The sequence below is a fragment of the Diabrotica virgifera genome, chromosome 1, assembly GCF_917563875.1.
Source record: "Diabrotica virgifera virgifera chromosome 1, PGI_DIABVI_V3a".
Taxonomy (NCBI): Eukaryota; Metazoa; Arthropoda; class Insecta; order Coleoptera; family Chrysomelidae; genus Diabrotica; species Diabrotica virgifera.
In genome coordinates, this window is record NC_065443.1 from 230,044,494 (window position 1) to 230,069,181 (window position 24,688).

At 33.3% G+C, this 24,688-nt stretch overlaps 1 protein-coding gene across 1 annotated transcript in view; it reads right to left on the bottom strand.

The window, feature by feature from the left end:
• LOC126882726 (membrane-bound alkaline phosphatase-like) overlaps window positions 1–24,688 on the bottom strand; it is a 124,168-nt gene that overhangs the window by 28,639 nt on the left and 70,841 nt on the right. Inside the window, exon 3 of the mRNA XM_050647715.1 lies at window positions 2,667–2,800. Within this exon, the coding sequence (XP_050503672.1) occupies window positions 2,667–2,800 (134 nt within the window). The remainder of the gene's footprint in view (window positions 1–2,666; window positions 2,801–24,688) is intronic.

Consider the following 24,688-nt stretch of genomic DNA (forward strand, 5'->3'; position numbering starts at 1 on the left):
CTGTTTCTTGCAATGTGGATCAGTGATTGTATGTCGGTAATCCCTGTCCATTGCCTTATGTTTCGGAGCCAGGACATTTTCTTGCGTCCTATTCCTCTCTTGCCTTCAATTTTACCCTGGATTATAAGTTGAAGGAACTGGTATTTTTCGTTTCGCATGATGTGACCCAAATACGCCGTTTTTATTTTCTTGATGTTTTCGAAAAGCTGACGTTCTTAGTTGATTCTTTTAAGGACATCCACATTTGTGACTTTCGCCGTCCATGGTATCTTTAGAATAGGGCGATAAAGCCACATTTCGAAGGCTTCTAATCTGTTTATATCCCTCGTTTTGAGTGTCCAGCCCTCTATGCCATATAGCAGCACCGACCACACATAGCATTTAGTAAACCTTAGTCTCAGTGTAAGGTCGAACTCTGAGCAGCTCAGTACCTTCCTGAATTTTACGAAAGCTTGTCGAGCTTGCTCAATGCGACATTTTACTTCCCTGTCCGATGCCCAGTCTTCAAAAAGTCACGTTCCTAGGTATTTGAATTTGCTCACTCTCTCAATGGACTTAGTATTCAGTGTTATGGTGGATTTTTCAAATGCATTCAAGTTTCTGGAGATGATCATGAATTTGGTCTTTTTGGTATTAATCTCTAATCCCATTCGCTTACTGTATTCTCCGATTATAGTGACAAGTTGTTGAAGATCTGCTATGTTGTCGCAAATTAAGACAGCATCATCAGCATATCGTATGTTGTTGATTAATACTCCATTCACTTTGATTCCCATCTCTGCATCTTCCAAAGACTCTTGAAATATGGCTTCCGAATAAATGTTAAATAAAAGAGGGGAAAGCACACATCCCTGCCGAACACCCCTTCTTATATGTATGGATTTGGATATAGAATTGTCTATTTTTAATTGTGCTGCCTGATACCAGTACAAGTTTTCAATGCATCTTATGTCTTTTTGGTCTATATCAAGCTTCTTGAGGATCTGCATTAACTTGTGATGTTGGACACGATCAAACGCTTTCTCGTAGTCTAGAAAGCACAGGAATACGTCCTTCCTCTGATCGTAACAATTTTGGACCAACACCTGTGTTGCTACTATTGCTTCTCTTGTTCCCAAACCTTGCCTAAACCCAAACTGAGAATCACTGATGTCCCATTCACATTTTTTGTATAATCTTTGATGTAGTATTTTTAAGAATATTTTTAAAGTGTGACTCATCAGGCTAATGAGTCTGTGATCCTCACATCTTTTTGCATTGACTTTTTTTGGGTAGGGGAATAAATGTAGAGAGCAACCACTGCTGAGGATAGCAACCATTGCTTGTAGAGGACCCTTACTTATACAGTTTACAGGCCCTAGATTACATATCAACGCAAGCCTGTACAATGCATCTTTGAACAAGCTTCATCAAGCAATAAGACGAAAACGTCCAGGGAAGCTCTCACGTAATGTCATTGTCGAGCACGACAATGCTCGTCCTATGTTGCCAAAGAAATAGAAGTTAATAAAAAATGACTAACCATTTTCAATTTCGTTGCAACACGAAACTACAGCCGCATTATATTCTAGTTCAATCAGAGAGATCAGCAAGCACCTCTACCGGTTTCGAAACTTATTAGTCTCTCATCAGGAGGCACATATATGCTGCTCTCTCTGACCCAACCAGTACAAACCACCGGCGTGCAGTCACTGATTACAACGAACGAAATGGCAGGGATGTCCTAGCGGAATCTGCTAGCAAAAGACTAAGTTTTCAATCTAATAACACATAAAACAATACCAAAAATATTACTCTACATCCCACCAGATTGAAAACAATGGGAACCTTCTCTGGTTATACCTCCGAGGCTTCTAAAATTTGCAAGCCATAGCGGATGCTAAGAGGGATGCTAAGATGAGAGAATTTAACAATTTATAATTCACGTCCCATCTGCTCAGCGCGGTAAAGTTCCAACGGGAATGGTTCCCTTCGTACTCCGATCGGAGAAATAGAGGTTATTGGAGCATCTACCCTAGGGTCCCTATTTATTGCATTGCGATATCCGAATATTTGGGCAAAAGTATAAGTGCTAAAAGATGCTCATTTAAAAAAATAGCCGATTACGTCATCACGCCCAGATGGATGACGTCACTAGTACGATATGTAGGTCAAAAAATCATAATTAAAAAATCGAATAACTTTTGTATTTTACATTTTTTGTAAATAAAGCAGTTTACAAGGGGGTCAAAATATATTGAATAATCCTGTACATTCATTGGGGCCGTCCGACCGGCTCTGTCCCGTCATACAGCTGACCGACTATAATAACTTTTTTTTATATTCAATTTAGAATGTGTGTACTGATTTTCAGCTTTAGTAAATGGATTTAATTACCTCCGCAGGTAAGCAACTTTGACAAGCTGTCAGAATCATCTGTTCTACGTTTCGCTTGACCGATCGCAGTATTTTTCTCTACACGAGCACGGTAATCAACTGTGAAAAAACTAGCTTTAGTAAATTCAGAGAGATTTTTCGGCGCTGCCTCTCCGTCTAATATATCAATTGGTTGCAATATCACCAGTCACAACAACAAACACATTAAAAAATTTATAGTACGATTACAAACTAGTATTGAGACTAGTATTAACATGTAGAAGTTAACGAATAATTGGTAATAAACTTACCTTTGAAAATCCAGTATACGGAAAATATTCAAAAGCTAACTTAAATTCTTCTCCTCCCAAGTATACTCTTGTTGCTGCTACTGTTGGTATCGACATACCATCACCCAAAAATAATATTACGTTTTTGGCAAGATCTATAACAAAGAACTACTTTTGATTGTTGCTCATGTTTAGCTCAAAATAATACTTTTATGACTAATAACTACATTATTATAAAATCAGTTTAGCATAATTAACACTGCGTAAGATACAGTTCAAGTTATATTTATAAGATAGGAAGTGGATGAATGCTCGAATATATATGAATTTTACGAAAAAAAAGGCAGATATCGAGCACTGCGTTCTATTAAATATTGCCCAAGTATACTTTCGCTCCTAGAGCATCTTCAGGGTCATTTCGTCAAAAAAGGAAGGTATCCTTCAATACCATTAACATTTGTCTGAGTGGTGGTAACTTAAATTAACATATAAAAGATACTTATACCCCAGGCTGTGGGTGAAAAAACGTGATATAATTCAGGAATTTTTGAAACCTATCACGTGTTGTAAAGGACGATGCCAGGAATAACTTATACTAAACTGTAACCAAAAATTTTGTGCGGTTTTTTATTTATGACGATTTTCATTTGTTAAATATGCAATTTTTAAACATTTCTAATTTTGCAGCTTAGGATATTCATTTTAGAGAAAAACTTTTGAATAAAAAATTATTGTAAATTAAAAAACCTACAATTTGAGCTATAGTAAGTTTAATTTTGTTAATACGTTATTGCAAAACAGCCTGCGAAACGTCCAAAATGGCAGTTTTTTGCAATTGCCTTATTTATTGTAAAAATACCTTTTACGTATTTTTTAGGGCTTTAAAATGAAGATCATTCAATACTAAACATAAAAAAAATTTGTAGTGCCCGATTGTTAAACTTGTTGCTTAGATATTATTATTTGTTTATCCCAAGAGGTCAAATGTCCCAGGCTATAACTTTTTGAAAAAAAAAATCGTACAGAGTTAATCCAAGATTCACTCTCCTTCCAAAGACTTATGTTTTCATATTCGGATGTAAATAAATGCGTATAACATTTTTCAACCTCTTATCTCGGGTTTGAAAATAAGGGGGCAAATTTCGTTATAAACATTTAGAACTAAAGCCGCCCCTGTACATCCTATAAGTTTCTAACTTACAAGTTATTATTTCTGAAGACAAAATAAAGATCCAAAACCAAATAAAAATTTTCTACGACCAACTGAAGCCAAGATAATTGTTTTTGTTTTCTTAAATCGTAGTGACTTTATTTATAACAATTAAGAAATTATTTCACAGTCATTGACTAAAGAAAGACTTATGTTATCTTAAAATAAAAATTATTTTAACCGTAAATTACATTTAATTATTAAAAATGATTTTTAAAATGTAGTGGAGATTTACTTTGCGTTACGACTGTGATTTATTGTGTCGGTTGCCCTTAGCAACGGCCAGCAACTTATAATACATTGAATCACGGTTTTAGCTTTAAATTTTAAAGCACCGCTTGGATTGACAAGAAATTTGGCAAAGACATAGATAACATGTTAGTGAATAAAAATGATATTGGGTCTCTGTGTGTTTTTGTCCTGGGGGTGGGTTTCACCCCTTATAAGGGCTGAAAAAATATATGTTCAAAATAAATTCGGAAATGGATAAAACGTCTAATTCTAAGCACCTTCTGTTCCATAGCATTTTTTCACCATGTTAGTACCTTTCGAGTTATTTTCGAGTAAATACCTTCATTTTTCAACAAAAAAAAAACACGTTTTTAGGCGGTTTTTGACAAATAACTCAAAAATAAGTATTTTATTGAAAAAAATAGTTTTAACAAAAATATAGCAAATTAAAAATTGAAAAAAATGATGTATGCATGAAATCTCTAGACCCAGTAGAAACAAAGTTCTAGCTAATGAAAAATAGGCCATATCCGTCAAATTTCAAAGTGAATTATTTCAACGTGAAATAACCAAAAAATCATGCACTTTTTGGAGAAAAATCATTACAACTTTTTTAAAGTGTTTAAAAAAATATGTATATGTGTTTTTAAAAAAAGTTTATAGCATCAAAATTAAGCAAGTTACGCTGAAAATAAAGTTGATTTCTTTTTGTTGGTCGAAAAACTCGGAAAGGTCACCCCCAAATTAGCATCAAAAATGAAATTAATCCATTTTACTTCAGTGTTGTTTTACTCGTGCATGTGTCGTTTATGTCTGTAAGTTTCATCGGTTCAAGGTGCTTATTTTTGAAGGGGCTGTAGTTAAAAGGACTTGAACTAGTCAATAATCACGAGTGTATGCAAATTTAGAACACCCATATCTTAACAAATTTTTGCCTTCCAAAAAAAAATCAAAATATCATAACAGCAAAAATTACATTTTTTTACTCTTTGTGATTTTTGGTCCCACTAATAAATTTTAAGTTATTAAAAAAAAAAAAATTTCAAAATTAAAAATTAAAACAGATTTACTTTAAAACCAATTTTTTAAATAAGCCCTTTGAACCGATGATACTTACAGATCATATAAATAATACATGAGCAAAATAACTTGTGAAGCGGTAATGATGAATGTGATTTAAGATGGTAATTAGGAGGTGACTTTCCCGAGTTTTTCGACCAAAAAAAAAAGAGATGTACTTTATTTTCAGCGTAACTTGCTTACTTTTGATGCTATAAACTTTTTTTAAAAATAGATATACATATTTTTTTAACCACTTTTAAAAAGTTGTCATGATTCTTCTCCAAGAAGTGCATGATTTTTTGGTTATTTCACGTTGAAATAATTCACTTGAAATTTGACGGATATGAACCTATTTTTCATTAGCTAGGACTTTGTGTCTACTGGGTCTAGAGATTTCATAAATACATTATTTTTTTCAATTTTTAATTTGCTATATTTTTGTCAAAACTCTTTTTTTCGATAAAACACTTACTTTTTGAGTTATTTGTCAAAAACCGCCTAAAAACGTGTTTTTTTTGTTGAAAAATGAAGGTATTTACTCGAAAATTACTCGAAAGGTATTAACTTGGTGAAAAAATGCTATAGAACAAGAGGTACTTAGAATTAGACGTTTTATCCATTTCCGAACTTATTTTAAACATATATTTTTTCACCCCTTATAAGGGGTGAAACTCACCCCTAGGACAAAAGCACACAGAGGCCCAATATCATTTTTATTCTTCAACATGTTATCTATCGATGGCTTAGTGTGAAAACCTCGTATCTCATTAAATTACAATTATACAGGAGAGGCAAAAAACTGATTTTCTGCATAATACAGGGTGAGTCATGAGGAACTGTACATACTCCTACCTCATATAGAGGCCCCTATGGGGAATAAAAAATGACCATTAAAAAATGTCTGCTCCCATTGTTTAATAATATACAGGGCGAGTTTCGCATTTTGACTGAAATTTGTATTCGCCATAATTTTTGAAGGGTCAGATCGATGTGTCTCTTATTTTGGTCAATCGTTACACTATTGCCACCTAATCAACTTATTTATTCAAACTAGAAAAAAATCAGGGCCGGCTTTAAAAAAATTAGTTCGTTTGGGTCTTAGAAAAAATTTCACCCTGTATAAGCTTTTTGAAAACTCTACTATGAATTTTACAAAATAAACAAATAGGCAATTAAAATAACATATTTATTTTTTTCCGCACACAATTGCTTAATTTTTTATAAAAAAATCAAATTTGATTATGAATTAAAAGTGTGGTAAAGTGAACCATAGATTTAACAAAATTAACTTTTATTACCAAAATTAATTTTTTTTAACAAATATTTAATTTATGTTACCACCAATCAACTGATTTATTCAAACAAGAAAAAAATCAGGCCCCGATTGAAAAAATAAATTCGTTTTGGTCTTAGAAAAAATTTCACCCTGTATACGCTTCTTGAAAACTCTAATATGATTCATACAAATTAAACAAATAGGTTATTAAAATAGCATATTTATTTTTTTCCCCACATGATTACTTAATTTTTTATAAAAAAAATCAAATTTGACTATGAATAATTAAAAGTTTGGTAAAGTGAACCATAGATTTAAAAAAAAAAATAACTTTTATTACAAAAATGAACCTTTTTTTGAACAAATATTTAATTTATGTTATCACCCAATCAACTGATTTATTCAAACTAGAAAAAAATCAGGCCCGGATTTAAATTAGTTTGTTTGGGTCTTAGAAAAAATTTCACCTTGTATATGTTTTTTGAAAACTCTAATATGAATTTTACAAATAAGACAAATAGGCAATTAAAATGGCATATATATTTTTTCCCCACGCGATTACTTATTTTTTTATTAAAAAAAATCAAATTTGACTATGCATAAAAAGTTTGGCAAAGTTTTTGCATAGATTTAAAAAAATTTACTTTTTTTACAAAAATTAATTTACAAAAACAACGTTTTTCTTAAAATTAAAAGATTTACCATTTTTTTATAACACGTCTAGATCTAAAACTTCCCATAACACTTCTTTTGGACTCTATAGTTTAACATAGACGTGATCAAATTGATAAATTTTAAATTTTTCCACCTTATTTTTGCGATTTACAAGTTTGCAACTTTCAAAAGAAGAAGACTGAAAGTCTACAACAATTTTCATAGCCTTGACAATGGTAAGAGGTATGTGCTGTAAAATTTCAGAAAAAAAATATTAAAATGGAACAGAGTTGTAGCGAGTTAAACCGTGAGTTCATTTTTTTTCATTTTTAGGTTAAAATTTCGATCTTGACAAATTTGATTTTTTAATAAAAAATTAAGTAATCGTTTGGGGAAAAATAAATATGCCATTTTAATTGCCTATTTGTCTTATTTGTAAAATTCATATTAGAGTTTTCAAAAAGCATATACAGGGTGAAATTTTTTCTAAGACCAAAACGAACTAATTTTTTAAATCCGGACCTGATTTTTCTCTAGTTTGAATAAATCAGTTGATTGGATGGTAACATAAATTACTTATTCGTGCAAAAAAAATGAATTTTTGTAATAAAAGTTTTTTTTTTAATCTATGGTTCACTTTACCAAACTTTTAATGCATAGTGAAATTTGATTTTTTTATAAAAAATTAACTAATCGTGTGCAGAAAAAAATAAATATGCCATTTTAATTGCCTATTTGTCTAATTTGTAAAATTTATATTAGAGTTTTCAAAAAGCGTATACAGGGTGAAATTTTTTCTAAGACACAAACGAACTAACTTTTTTAAAGCCAGACCTGATTTTTTTCTAGTTTGAATAAATTAGGTGATTAGGTGGTAATAGTGTAACGACCGTTCAAAAATTATGACGAATACAAATTTCTGTCAAAATGCGAAACTCGCCCTGTATATTATTAAACAATGGGAACAGACACTTTTTAATGGTCATTTTTTATTCCCCATAGGAGCCACTATACGAGGTAGGAGTATGTACAGTTCCTCATGACTCACCCTCTATAACCTAAAAACAAAAATTACGTTACTTAATTCGAGAACACTGAGACAAATATCTGATATTGGCACAGAACTAAAAGCGTTAAATGTTGCTATTAAATTGGAAAAACAAATTTTAACTATGAAAAACACGTAAATATCCTTGCAGTATAATATAGAGCCTTTGCCCAAGTAACTATGATAACCTCGTATATCTTGATATACGTGTTTTTCATCTCAAATGAGGTTGTGTTTATTATTATTTACGAGGTTTTCATTTTTCATAGCTTATTGCACACCTCCAAATACTAGGTCGATACAATACAAATCTTTTGATTTAAGGTTCATAAAATGTTTCTATATGCCGGACTACCTTTTGTTGTTCAAAAAAAAAATATTTCTGCAAGTCGAATCTCTCAAACAAACACTCCAAATTAAGTACCAAATTCTTGGTTATAAATATACGTGGTATGCACACTAAATCAAGAGAGCAGTGCAGTTGACCCACTACACGGTAAACATCAGCCATTGTTTGTTTAGTACTAATACCTCAAAAATAGTGAATTAGCATCGTTTAAAAATAGTGAAAGTGGTCCAGCAGGAACATTACACTATCCACTAGCTGGGTAAGTGTTTGCCAAATTCAAAGTGTCCAAATAGACTATTAATTAGAATTAGAATTACACAAAGACTATATAGACTTTTTATCAGCAATTTATTTTCTAATGTTTTTATTTTATTATTCTTGGGTGCGACTCAATTGCCCTAGACAAGAAATATTAATCATCCATTTATAAAAATGTTTTTGGCTGGAAATGGGAACGGATCCGGTCCAGTCAACAATATATATAATGCACAAATGAATCAACCCTCAAATACCATGATACCAATGCAACCACATCCTCAATATATGCAACAACACAACTCTGTATCAGCAGACATGATGCACTATTATCAAAGTCAATTCTCACCTCTTCCAAATATGTACATATGTACACTCATCCATCTAATTTCCAAAATTTATCCTTACCTCAAATGAGCCAAAACTCAGTTCCTCCACAGCCAGAGATTCACTCAAAAACTTTCGAAGAAGGAATAGATTATTCCTTACCGTCCTCATCAAGTGACGATGAAAACATGGAAAGTGATGCAAATGTTTGTCCGTGGCAACAACTAAAAGAGTCTAGATCAAAAAGAAAACGTAGAAAAATAGCAGAAACTACTGAGCAAGGTGCTTCAGTAAGCACATCTAATAGGTTTCAAACTCTCTCAGAAGAAAACGCAGATACAAACCAAATCCATACAAGTAAAAGAAACGATGACAACCCAAATACCCAAACGAAAGATCCCAAGCCGCCCCCTATTTATGTTTACGGAGTAATAGACTACAAAGCAATGACTGCCTCTATAGCGCAAGTTACTGAAGATGAAACATATTATACTACCACTCTTCCTGAAAATGTTGTTAAAATAAATGCTAAAACACCTGATTCTTATAGGAAAATAATAAATTACATGAGAGAAGAAAAAATAGTACACCATAGCTATCAACTCAAACAAGAAAGAGCATATAGAGTCGTCCTAAGAGGTTTACACCATTCTATACCCTTAGAGCAAATAAAATCTGAATTATTAAGGCAAGGCCACACAGTCAGAAATGTTTTAAACATCCTGCACAGAGTAACAAAAGAGCCCCTACCATTATTTTTCGTCGATTTGGAACCAAAAAACAACAATAATAAATAAAATAAACAAAAATAAAGTTTTTAATGTGAAATTTATATACAATACCAGAATTAGAGTAGAAGCTCCGAAACACAAGAACACCATTGTGCAATGCACTCGATGTCAGGCATACGGACACTCTAAGTCATACTGTTATAAACCTTATAAATGTGTTAAATGTGGAGGATCACACGACACCAAAAGTTGCACGAAGCCGAAAGACACACCTGCAACATGTACTCTTTGCAAGGGCAACCACCCAGCGAACTATAAAGGCTGCACTGTTTATCGAGACTTATTAAAAGCAAAGAACAGGAATAACGACACAACTGGACCAAGAAACACACAAGGATACATAAATCCCAATCCAGCACTGCACCAAATGACTCAACAATATGCGCAAAATGGAATCAATTATGCTCAAGTAACCTCAGAAAACATCAACAGACCAAATAATGGTGAAGATTTAACACACATGATGACAAGCTTCTTATAAGAATTCAAAAATCTATTTAATCAACTTCTGAACCAAAATAGCATGATCCTGAACATGCTAACAACAGTCATTAGTAAAATAACAAATTAATGGCTCCATCAATTAGAATAGCCGCCTGGAACGCCAACGGGTTACCAAACCATGTACAGGAAATAACAGCATTTTTAAAAGTAAATAAATTAGATGTTCTTCTCCCCTCAGAATCACACTCAACCGAAAGAACAGTAGTAAAAATCCCTTTATACACAACGTACCTTACTCATCATCCTGATGGAACTGCTCACGCAGGAACAGCAATTATTATTAAATCTTCTATTAAACACTATTTCCTACAAAATTACGCCACACCTAAAATACAAGGAACCATACTAAAAATAGAAACATTTACATGGCCACTTGCCATTGCAGCAATTTACTGTCCTCCTAGACACTCCATATCAATTGAAGAATACGAGACCTTTTTTCAAGAACTAGGACTCCGATTTATAGAAGCTGGAGACTGGAACGCCAAACACACCGTATGGGGATCGAGGCTTATAACACCAAAAGGTCGAAATTTATTGGCGTGCTCGCAGAGAAATAATTTAAACTTCCTTTCGACAGGTCAGCCAACGTATTGGCCGACCGATTAAAACAGGATTCTTGACCTGCTAGACTTTGCCGTAATCAAAGGTATCTCAAATATACATTACAAAATAGAACCCAGTCTTGATTTAAGTTCAGATCACACCGCAATAATCATAACACTAAGCACAACTGTAATATGGAAGGAACACGTGGCAAAACTCTGCAATAAAAGAACCAACTGGGAACAATTTCAAGCTATTATTAACACAAATATAAACTTAAAACATCGAATTAAAGAAACCCATGAAATAGAAAAAGCAGTGCAACATTTAACAGAAGTAATACAAGATGCTGCATGGAAGTCAACTCCAGATGATAAAAAAATTACCACCCATGATCATAACATTCCTTTACAAATTAAAGAAATTTTAAATGAAAAAAGAAGAGCTAGAGCCAAATGGCAGCGGTCAAGGAATCCCCGGGATAAAACACAATTAAATCGGTTAACACATCAACTGCGTACAGCTTTAATCCAGGCCCGTAATGAGACTTTTAAATATTACATCTCCAACCTAACACCTAATGACCATTCATTATGGCAAGCGACCAAAAAATTCAAGAGACCAATAGCATCTATTCCACCAATTAGAAAATCGGATCTAAGCTGGGCAAAAACTGATGAAGAAAAATCAAACACATTAGCACAACACCTCGCCCAGGTGTTTAGTTTACATACAGAAGTCAATGCTGAAGATGAAGAAGTATACACATTCCTCGACGCTCCTTGTCAATTATCATTACCACTGAAACCATGCACACCAACGGAGATCTGGAAGGCGATAAATAAAATAAACCCTCGTAAGGCTCCGGGTTATGACTTAATTAATGGTGATGTACTAAAGCATTTGCCTAGAAAAGCGATAGTCCTGCTAACTATTGTATATAACAGCATGATAAGACTGTGTCACTTTCCTATTCAATGGAAATACGCACAAATAATTATGATTGCGAAACCGGGCAAACCGCCTACAGAACCCTCCTCCTAACGTCCTATAAGCCTTCTACCAATAATGTCAAAAATTTTTGAAAGACTTCTTTTAGTCCGAATTCTCGAAAGAATAAACATAAATAACATAATACCTGACCATCAATTTGGCTTTCGACAGAACTACTCAACAATACAGCAGTGCCATAGGATTGTAAATTATATAAAAGAAACTTTAGAGGGAAAGAAATGTGTGCGGCAGTATTCCTTGATGTGGAAAAGGCATTTGATAAGGTGTGGCATAAAGGCCTGTTGTATAAAGTGAAAAAGAATATGCCTAATGAAATATACCTGATATTAAAATCATATCTGAGCGAGCGATTTTTCCAAATCAAAGTAAATACCTCACTTTCCAAATATCATCCTATACAATCCGGAGTACCTCAAGGTAGTGTCCTCGGTCCCTTCCTTTATCTCCTTTACACTGCTGATATACCTGCTGATGATGACATTACTATGGCCACATTTACCGACGATACAGGAATCCTTACATCAGACGATAACCCAGATAGAGCTTCTAACAAACTGCAAAACTATTTAAATTCGCTTCAAACATGGTTAACAAAATGGAATATTAAAGTAAACGGTGAAAAGTCTTCACAAATTACGTTCACAACAAGAAGGATCGACTGTCCACAGGTTCATATTAACAACATTCCTATCCCCTTAAAATCAGATGTCAAGTACCTGGGACTCCATTTGGACCGAAAGCTGACATGGAAGAACCATATCAAAACCAAGAAAGCTCAACTAAATTTAAAAGTCAGACAAATGTATTGGCTGCTAGGTAAAAGATCCCAGTTATCATTAGAAAGCAAAGTATTATTATACAAAATTATACTAAAGCCGATATGGAGTTATGGTATAGAGTTATGGGGCTGCAGCAAACCGAGCAACACTAAAATACTGCAAACTTTTCAATCAAAGACGCTGCGCATGATAGCGAATGCACCATGGTACGTTTCCAATATAACTATCCATAATGACCTTGGGATACCATTCATCGAAGATGTTATTAAACTACAGGCAAACAAAGCCCAAGAAAGAAATTTCGCCCACGAAAGTCAAACTATTCAACAACTCTACCAGCCGCCACTTGTGGGAAGAAGACTGAAAAGGACATGGCCAGAGGACCTAACTGATTAGGTGTATTGGAGAACCATCGATGGATGGTGCCCAAAGCATGCCAGGATTCAAGACTTTGCTACTATTTGCTAAATACTCTGTGTTGTAATTGGAGTAGATTGTAAATTTGCACTTAATAAAATGAAAAAAAAATCAAGAGAGCAATTGATATATGTGGTTTCTTTTTTCGGCTGTAGAACATAGTCTAGTCTAGTGTATTTGGATTTTTGAAGTTATATTTCTTTAGGCGAGATAGAGAGTGAATATTTATCATTCTGCGCGCATGCGCACAGAGACAGTATTTTGTTCGTTGCTAAATCTTTTAAGTTATATGTATCAGTCCAAAAAAGGTGTGGAAAAAATATATTAGTGTTTCTAGTAAATATATTTATTATAATTTTTGTGTCTTTGGATTTGTCTTCCTTGGCAATAAGGTAATAGTATTATTAAAACATTTTTATTTAATACTTCACTTCGTCAATCTGTTACCGTGGTTTGTCATAATATCCGAGAAACCGTCAAAACAATGCCTTCGTAGCCGCGTTGGTACAGCATTAGACTACGAATCGAGAAGTCCCGGGTTCAAACGCGGACAATTGCTGTCTTTTTTTTTAATTTTTGGATTTTTGGAAAGTGGTAAGTAACTATTAAACTCAGTTTAATATTTAATAAAATAAAAGTAAACTGTTAAAAATATTTTATTTCGGTGAAATCATATAATAGAAGTATAACTTCTTACGTGCGTACAAGGTACACACACATTCTTTTTTCTAACAATTGTAAATCGTGAGATACAAGGTTTTCAAACTAAAACCACCAAAATGTCATTTTCGAAAAAAAAATGAGATACGAGGTTTTCACACTAAGCCATCGCTATGTGTTTGCCAAATTGCATGTAAATCCAAGCGGTGCTTTAAAATTTAAAGCAAAAACCGCGATTCAATGTATTATAAGTTGCTATCCGTTGCTAAGGGCAACCGACACAATAAATCACAATCGTAACGAAAAATAAATCTCCACTACATTTTAAAAATCATTTTTATTACTTAAATGTAATTTTCGGTTAAAATAATTTTTATTTTACGATAATATAAGTCTTTCTTTAGTCAATCACTGTGAAATAATTTCTTAATTGTTATAAATTAAGTCACTACGATTCAAGAAAACAAAAACAATTATCTTGGCTTCAGTTGTTCGTAGAAAATTTTTATTTGGTTTTGAATCTTTATTTTGTCTTCAGAAACAATAACCTCCAAGTTAGAAACTCACAGGATGTACAGGGGCGGCTTCAGTTCTAAATGTTTATAACGAAATTTGCCCCCTTATTTTCAAACCCGAAATAAGAGGTTGAAAAATGTTATACGCATTTATATACATCAGAATATGAAAATATAAGTCTTTAGAAGGAGAGTGGATCTTGAATTAATTCTGTACGATTTTTTTCAAAAAGTTATAGCCTTGGACATTTGACCTCTTGGGATAAACAAATTATAATATCTAAGCAACAAGTTCACCAATCAGGCACTACACATTTTTTTATGTTTAGTATTGAAAGATCTTCATTTTAAAGCTTAAAAAATATATAAAAGTTATTTTTACAATAAATAAGGCAATTGCAAAAAACGGCCATTTTGGATCTTTCGCAGGCTGTTTTGCAATAAAGTATTAACGAAATTAAACTTACTATAGCTCAAATTGTAGGTTTTTTAATTTACCACAATTTTCTATTAAAAGTTTTTCTCTAAAATGAATATCCTAAGCTGCAAAATTAAAAATTGCAAATTTAACAAATGAAAATCGTCATAAATAAAAAACTGCACAAAATTTTTTGTTACATTTTAATATAAGTTATTCCTGGCATCGTCCTTTACAACACCTGATAGGTTTCAAAAATTCCTTAACTATATCCTGAAATCGACGTATTTTTCACCCACAGCTTGGACTATTAAACATATAAAATACGTATAAAACATACACTAGCTAGACGAAGGGCAAGCAGATAAATTCAATTGCCGGTATTTTTTGATTGTGTCTTTATCTTCAAATTGTAGAAGTACCCAAGTACCGGTAATCAAATTTATCTGTTTTCCTTCGTTTAGTGTATGTTATACAGGGTGAGGCAAATAAAGGTCCTATTAGAAATATCTCGAGAACTAAAGGCAACAGAATCATGAAAATTTGAATTAAGGGGTTTTAAAGAGTCACCTATTTAATGAAAATATTTTCATCTATTTGCTACTTCCGGTTATACCGGAAGTTGCTTATAACTTCGTTTTTTTAAATGGGACACCCTGCATATTTTTACATTTTTGGATTCTCTTCGATGTCTTTTTGCTTAAAACATGAGGTTTTGTAATGTTATACAGGGTATTTTAAAAGATAATTACGTGTTTGTATTAATTTCGTAGCAATATTCACACCCTGTAGAATTGTAGTAGTTTGACATATAAAACTCTACTTACGTTCAAATGATTTTTAATATAGTCTACTATTGTTAAGAATCATTAGTATAGCTAAATTTTTAATTTTAGTGTACAGGGTTGGTCGAAACTCGGAATGAGTATTTTCTGAGTTTTCTTAAATGGAACACCCTGTATTTTACTATTGTAATGAAATGATATTTTATGGTACTGTTTTATTTCTTTAGCATTCCTCATACCTAACTGCTTTAATTTGTGCTTAATTTTTAATCGCACCAACAATCTTAACTTTGTAGGTATTTTGATAGCTTAAGCATTATTGGTAATTTTAAGGATCAGTCTGGATTAATATGTATTTATTTCTGAAAAATTATTTGTGATTGAATTTTTTCATGGCCAACTTAATAAAATTCTACGTATTTTTTGTTGCAATTAATGTTTAGCTTGAATCACCAATAACTCACAAAATAAAGCAATTAGGTATAGGGAATACTTATAAAATAAAAAAGTACCATGAAATATAATTTCATTACAATACTAAAATACAGGGTGTTCCTTTTAAGAAAACTCAGAAAATATTCATTCCGAGTTTCGACCAACTCTGTATACTAAAATTTCAAAATTAGCTATACTAATGATTCTTAACAATAGTAGACTATATTAAAAATCACTTGAACGTAAGCAGAGTTTTTAATGTCAAACTGTTACAATTCTACAGGGTGTGAATATTGCTATGAAATTAATAAAAAAACGTAAATATCTTTTAAAATACCCTGTAAAATATTACAAAACCTCATATTTTAAGAAAGAAGTTATTGAGGAGAATCCAAAAATGTAAAAATATAAAAGGTGTCCCATTTAAAAAACGAAGTTATAAGCAACTTCCAGTATAACCGGAAGTTGCAAAGAGATGGAAATATTTTCATTTAATAGATCAACTTTCAAAACCCCTACATTCCAATTTTCATGATCCTGTTGCCTTTAGTTCTCGAGATATTTCTAATAGGCCAGTTATCTGCCTCACCCTATATTGTGTGTTATTTGTTATATATTATTTAAGTTGCCACCACTCAGACAAATATTAATGGCATTTGAGGATACCAGTCCATAGAGGTTGAAGGTTCACATTTTTTAAGATACTCAACTGATTTTTTTTTAATTCTAAACGCGGACTACTGCGAATCCAAAAACACGGTATATTACCGATATTCTGCTTTGAGTTACAGATACCGGAAAAAGTTATTTGATCAAGTTCTTCCAAATATTATTCTAACCCCACATACCAAATTTTATAACAAAATTCGTACTTTAAGTTTTTTCATTATTTTTAGTCAGGACCTTAAAATTCGTTGTCCCGAGATACACGCAACGGAGGCGAGAAGCTAGCCTGTAGCCAGCCTCCCTTGGTAAATCTCCGGGCAGCGTATGATGGCACCGTAGATGCCACTGGAGACCGGGTCTCCTTAAACGAGTGCTGCGCTGCGCGGAGCATTAGCAACTGAGGCTGGCCTGCTTCTCGAGTCCGTTCATGCATCTCAGGATAACCCAGGGTCCTGCCTAGAATAATAATGAAGAACTGAGACGCAATCATGGATTCTAATGCTAATGCTCCGGGCGTATGGAGATTTAGTGATAATGTGGAATTTACACGATGTATAATAGTAAGAGTGCTTGTTGTTTTTCGTGATTCAAGATAAAAAAACAGTGTAGCGTGTGTAAAAAATGTATGGGGAGGCTAAGCCTCCCTTACCTCCTCTGACGAGTCGCCACTGGTTCAGTCGTAACAGATTAAAATATTGATCTGAAGCTATTTTCTTGTGGCATTTTTGTTATTAACTATTTTTAATGGGAACTAAGCCCCCATTTTACTAAAAAATAATTTTATTAACGTTTCGACGTCCAAATCGGATGCTGCTGTCAAAATACAAAAAAGATTAATGATTATTAATCAAAACACTCAAAATCGTGGGTCGCTTCAAACCTTGTTTTTGAGAGAATGGTTTGTTCTACACAAAAAGTTCTGACAAACATTATTGCTCAAAATTATCTCAGCTACATTTCTTGTTTTTCTTAGAAAACAATTTTTTCTACGGGCGTGAAGATTCGATACAGAATTCGGTATGGAATCGATATTTTGCGTTTTCCCCCCTTCGAGAATCATTTTCGGGGGAAACCCGGGGGTAGAAGTAGCAAATTCTTGTTTGGGTCTCAAAATGGTTTTTAGTCAGTAGTCAGAGATCAAATCTCTGACTACTGAACCATATTATACAAAACAAATTATTAAATTAAATATCTGTCATGGTTAAATTATGGGAGGCACTGGAGAAAACAAATGTAAATATAGAATTGGTTGAAGCGGTAAAAACGTTGTACTACCAAAAAACAACAAGAATTAAAACGGGAAATCTCATAACACCTGGGTTCACAGTAACTAAAGGACTAAGGCAAGGATGCTGTATCTCACCAACACTATTCAAAATATACCTCGAAGCAGCTCTCAACAAATGGAAGAAAAAATGTACGAATATGGGCATACCACTAACGGACTCAACTTTGTACACGCTGTGTTTTGCGGATGACCAGGTGATCATCGCACAGGACTCTGAAGATCTTAGTTACATGATGCGAAAACTATTAGAAGAGTTTACAGAGTGGGGCCTAGAAGTGAATATGGAAAAAACTGAATACATGAGTATCGGAGGAGACCAACATAGCCTCCGAATAGAGGAAAATCAAGAAATAAAATTATGTGAAGACTACAAGTACCTGGGAGTAAAGATCACTCAAGACGGAAAATTAGATGCAGCTATTAAGGAACGAAATATACAGGGAAGGAAAGGCATATCCTTACTGAACAGTGAAATGTGGGATAAAAATATTTCTAAGGAAAATAAAAAAAGAATATATAACACTATAATAACAAGCATCACAACATATGGATGCGAAGTTTGGCCCCTAAAAGGCAGAACAGAGAAAATGCTTAGAGCAACAGAAATGGACTGCTGGCGCCGTTCGGCGGGAATATCTAGACGCGACAGAATAACAAACGAGAGAGTCCGGGAAATCATGGGGATTACACATACTATTGTTGACGACATCAGGACGAAACAACAGGTCGAAGAACGTTGTAAACCGATATTATGTATATAATATCTGTCATCAATAATAAATACTGAAATGGTTTTAGGTTTCTATGTACACTGAAATATATTTTTAATAAATGCATTTCAAAATAAATATCCGTGGGCATACATAACAAGTTAATGTTATCGAATAAATAAACAAAAATAGTACACAATATCCTGAACTAAATGTTTCGACAATTTCAGAAATTACTATATGAATATTCTAATTAATAAATAATATTAAAATAATTAATATTAAATTAATATACAGCCACTGCAATCTTTATTGACATTGTTTTAATTAATTATTTACGTTATAGGTCTGGATCCCGCGTACCAAAAAAAAGTTGACTAATAACAAGCTGAAAATTTTTGATAGCTTAACGGTGTCTAGTCGGACAAACTTTGATGTATGGGAACACTGGAACAGGGGAAGTTTTAATTGTGGAACAGTTTAAAAATATTGGAACGTCATATTACGAAAACGTCCCATGTATTGTTCGTCCGCTATAACTTTTCCCATGCGTCATGATTCATTTTCAAACAAATTAAGTCAAAACATAAAGTGAAACGTACGCCGATGTGTGTAGTATATAGTATACAGTAAACAAAATGTATATACACATCGACGTTCGTTTCACTTTATGTTTTGACTTAATTTGTTTGAAAATGAATCGTGACGCATGGGAAAAGTTATAGCGGACGAAGAATATTTTTTCGGATCCAATTGATTTGTTACCCTTTCCTCAAACTCTCATACAAAATCAGACTGCTATTACTAATCAACATGATTCCTGTCATTTGACATGTTCTTCATATTCCACTCATTAAAATGTCCAGTTGGTGATAAACACCAGTCTGATTTTTGCATGAGAGCTTAATGAAATGGTAACAAATCAATTGAAAGTTCTGTCCGACAAAATACGTAAAACGTTTTCGTAGTCTGACGTTCCAAATTTTTAACCTGTTCCACAATTAAAACTTCCCCTGTTCCAGTGTTCCCATACATCAAAGTTTGTCCGACTAGACACCGTTAAGCTATTAACAAATTTTCAGCTTGTTATTAATCAATTTTTTTTGGTACACGGTATCCAGGAGTATTAGTATCGCAATAATTGAACTAATTTTAGCTTCAAGTATGCAACGATTATGTGGAGATGATTGCACATTTTTCCCTATTATATCACCATGCATAAGTATCTAATAGTAAGATTCATATTGAACGAGCGTCATGAGAAGACCTCGATGTCATTATCTTCACACAATTTTTAATAGTTTTTGTTGAATGAAATGCACCAGCATCCTATTGAAATATAAAATTCACGTTAGAGTAAAATTTGGCAAAGCACTATTTTTTAAAGTTTCTTGGTATTCTGCCGCAATAATTGTGTTTTTCACCATCTCATACTGTCTTAGACCTTCTACAGGGAGGCACTGTATGATATCCCTATTTAATTTGATTGCTGCAAAATTTATCAAATACTAAATTTATATTTCTAATACCTAATTCGCTTACCAAAGCTTTTCACTAAAAGATCCAACTTCAATTCATACAATGACGTATAATGAACCCAGTGTATGAAGTGTTATAAACACGATTCCTTTTATTATTGTTTCTGCGAAGTTGTACGAAAAGTTAATAATATTTTTATCCCAGTAATTCACCGTTTTGGAGTGTAATTTTCAGGGTCACTGAAAGTACTGAAATCCACAGGGAAAACACTGAACTCTTTTAGAAAAAATAATAACGAAAAAGTCTAAATACAATACGTATCAGAAAAAGAGTAGGAAGACTACTATAAAGAACCACTCACAGAAAACCACCCAGATTGCATAGAGAGAGGTTACAGAAAGTGAACAACAACGAAATCAGAATAAAGAACAGATTTAGATAACATTAATCGAAGTAAAGGATGCCATAAGAACTTCAGGTTAGTACTTCATAAGGAATCGTTAGTGAACTAATTAAGTACGGAACAAACACACTACACCGAATTATACAGGGTGTGCCAAAGAAAAGATTCCACCTCGATATTTAGCAATATTTATTAGATTTTAAGGAAATGACGAAACAAGTCAATTTTTGACCTAAGGGGGACACATTTTTACTGTACATGCATCTATCATTTGTCAACCCCCTCCATTCCATTTCCCCCACCCCTTATTTTTAAATAGGGAATAGGGGTTTTGTGCTACCTCATTTTAAAAGTTATTCAATTCTCTATTCAATAATATTAACATTGACATAATTATTTATACAGGGTGTCCAAGAAAAATAATTTTTAATCAAATTTATTGACACAAAAAGAAGAATGTATGCAATGTATTTAACTCAAAATACATTCTACTATTGACAGAAAACAGAGAAAATTGTTTATTTGGCAAATAAATATTGTTTTCGCTTAAATTCAATATTCAACCTACCAAAAGGTAGATGGGTGGCAGCTTGAACATTGAAATTAAGCGAAAAGCATTGTTTATTTATCAAAAAATATTATTTTCTGTTTTGTGAGAGCAGTGGACTCTATTTTGAATTAAATAAATTACATACATTCTTCTTTTTGTGTCACTTAATTTAATTAAAATATTTTTTTCTTGGACACCCTGTTAATGATTATATTACTGAATAGGGAATTGAATAACCTTTTAAATGGGCTATCACACGACCCCTATTCCCTATTTAAAAATAAGGGGTGGGGGAAGTGGAAAGGGGGGTTGACAAATGACAAATATATGTACCGTAAAATGTGTCCCCCTTAGATCAAAAATCGACATGTTTCGTCATTTCCTTAAAATCTAATAAATACTGCCAAATATCGAGGTGGACTGTTTTCTTTGGCCCACTCTGTATAATGAAATGTTCAGTAAAGCTATAAACCAGAACGAAATACCAGATGAATGGTCCAGAGCACAATATAACCTCAATACATAAAAAGGGACATAAGAAGAAATCCGAGAACTACAGAGGCATCAGTGTGATAGCATGTAGGGGCAGGATATTTGGAATAATACTGAAAGAAAAACTGGAAAAATCTATCTGCAATAAAACCGGAGAATATTAGGCAGGGGTTCACGGCAGGAAGGTCCGGCATAGACCAAATATACAGGGTGTCCAGAAACTCTACCGACAAACGAAGACAGAAGATTCTTCAGATAATTCTAAGACAATTTAACCCTATTCACTTAGTCCGAAAATGCTAAAGGAGCTAGAGCCCTTTGAAAATGGCGTCTTGTAATGAGTTTTTCTTAAATACCTCCAGAACGCTTCTATTTAGAAAAACAAAAATTGGTGCGCGTATTTATCTTCCAGAGATAAATCTATTCCATCCTTTGCGAATTTTTAGTACCGATCATAGGCGTCCGTTTTGGGAAGGGCAACGGTTATTTTATCGCATAACTTTTTTGTCTTTAATTTTTAAGCATTTTTGACACTGCATTATTAAATTGTGAGGTATTCTAGTGCTAAAAGATACTCTTGTTTTAAGCCGGTAGGACACACCGTTGCACAGTGGTTACAAATGCTGAAAACGTGGTCATGAGGCGAAAAAAGGATTCCCTATTTAGGGATTTTCATGTTTACAGTTGTTTTCTCATACTATCGTAGACTCCTAATACGCAGGTATGAGGATCAGACTGGATGTATTCTGGTTCACAGCTCAGGAACAAGTGGGACATGTCCGGGGTTATTTTGGCCGCCAGAGAATGTGAAAAAGAACTCGTATATTAAAAACGCTGTAAAACGTTTTGTAGTTTATCAATTTTATCGCTGTAAAGCAGATTCTTCTTTTTTAAGTATGTAGTAATGTAAGATGTCCCTTAAATCAACATTTATTAACAATAAATGCCTTAAATTTGTTAATGCATAAATAGTGAAAACATACTTGAAATAATTAAAAATTTGTAAAGATGTATTCCAAAAGTACAAAATTCTGCATAATTCTGCCACTAATGTTTATTAATCTTAAAATGTATAGTAAGAAGATACAGAATCACTTTGGTTTAGCTGCCTATAACAGCCTATGCATTGCTGGTAGTTGTTTGAATACAAAAATGGGAAATGACGCATATTACATGATTCTGGCGATTGTTGAGTATGTATGGGCAGTTGTACATAAGTAATAGGTTTTGAATATTGTACTTCATAAAGAAAATTTATTGGTAATCAGCAGCTTCAAAAGTCCCTTATAGTATAACATTTTAGACAAAAATGCGGCTAAAATAAAATTTTCGAAATTCTTTCGTCCATATTGGATCCGCCATTTTGTTTGAAAAAAAAGTAATGTTAGATTTGTAATCAGCTACCTTAACCTACCAAATTTGACAAAAAATTTTCCTTTTTGATTGATATTTTTAATTTCTTTCCGCCATGTTGGATCCGCCATTTTGTTTTTCAGAAAAAATAATGCCGGATTCGTAATCAGCTATGCCAAAAACCCTTAAAAACGAAAGTAGTTCCAAAATGTATAAACAATATACGCTTCAAGGTTCATGACCACGTTTTCGGCATTTGGAACCACTGTGCGTTGTCTAGAAAAATCGATTTGAAAATTTTTCGTTCTTTAAATTTCAAAAAAAAATTTATAAAAAAACCTATTTAGAAAGACGAAAACTGGTACATTTATTTATATTCCAGAGATAAATCGATTTCATTAATTGCGAATTTCTAGTACCGGTCATAGGCATCCGTTTTGGGTAGGTCAACAGTTATTTTATAGCGTAACTTTTTGTCCTTAATTTTTAAGCTTTTTGGACACTAGATTATTAAGTTATGAGGTATTTGAGTACTAAAAGTTACTCTTGCTTTAAGTTAGTAAAATACATCGTTTTTTTTTGAAAATTTTTTCAATCTTTTTCAAATTCCTAAAACGAAAAACTTTCAAATCCATTTTTCTAGAAAACGGTGTGTATTACCGACTTAAAGCAGGAGTATCTTTTAGTACTAGAATACCTCACAATTTAATAATCCAGTATCAAAAATGCTTAAAAGTTAAAGAAAAAAAGTTATGCGATAAAATAACCGTTGCCCTACCCAAAACGGACGCCTATGATCGGTACTCGAAATCCACAATAGATGGAATGGATTCATTTCTGGAAAGTAAATACGCATACCAATTTTAGTTTTTCTAAATAGAAGCTTTCTGGAGTTATTTAAGAAAAACTAATTACATGACACCATCTTCAAAGAGCTCTAGCTCCCTTAGGAAGCATTTTCGGACTAGGTGAATTGGGTTAAATTATCTTAAAATTATCTAAAAAATCTCCTGTCTTCGTTTGTCGGTAGAGTTTCTGGACACCCTGTATAAACCCCAACAATTAATTGAGAAAAAATGGCAAAAATAGATAAGAACATCATCATCATCAATGGTGCTACAGCCCTATAAAAGAGCCTCGACCTTCCGAAGTCTATTAAACCAGTCAGTCCTATCCATTGCCAACCGTTGCCAGTTTGCTGCGCCTATTTTTCTCCCATCCTCATCTACACCATCCTTCCACCTAAGTTTTTTCCTACCCCTAATTCTACTTCCCACAGGTTGTGACATAAGGATTCTTCTATGAGGGTTGATATGCTGTGATCTTACTAGATGTCCTGCCCATCTTAGTCTTCCTATTCTTATAAGAGATACTACGTATTTACCATCAAATATATGTTTATATCTGTGGTATACCTCGTAGTTGTACCTCCTCCTCCAAATACCATTTTCACAGATGCCACTGAATATACCTCTCAGGGTCCTTTGTTCAAACACAAGCAGAAGGTTTTCATCTGCCTTGGAGATGGTCCATGTCTCCGATTCATATGTCAACACTGGTTGTATAAGGGTTTTGTATATGGTTATTTTTGTTTTTTGGCTTAAGTTTCTGCTTCTCCTATGTCTACTCAGTCCAAAATAGCATTTGTTCGCTAGGATTATCCTTCGCTTGATTTGTTGCGTCATGCCGTTCTCCTTGGTGATCAGGGAGCCTAAGTATGTGAATTTGTCCACCACTTCAAAGATAGACTTATCAACAAAGAATTGGTGACCGATGTTTCTGGCTCTATTGTTGGTTGTTGATGCCCTCATCTTAATTTTCTCCTC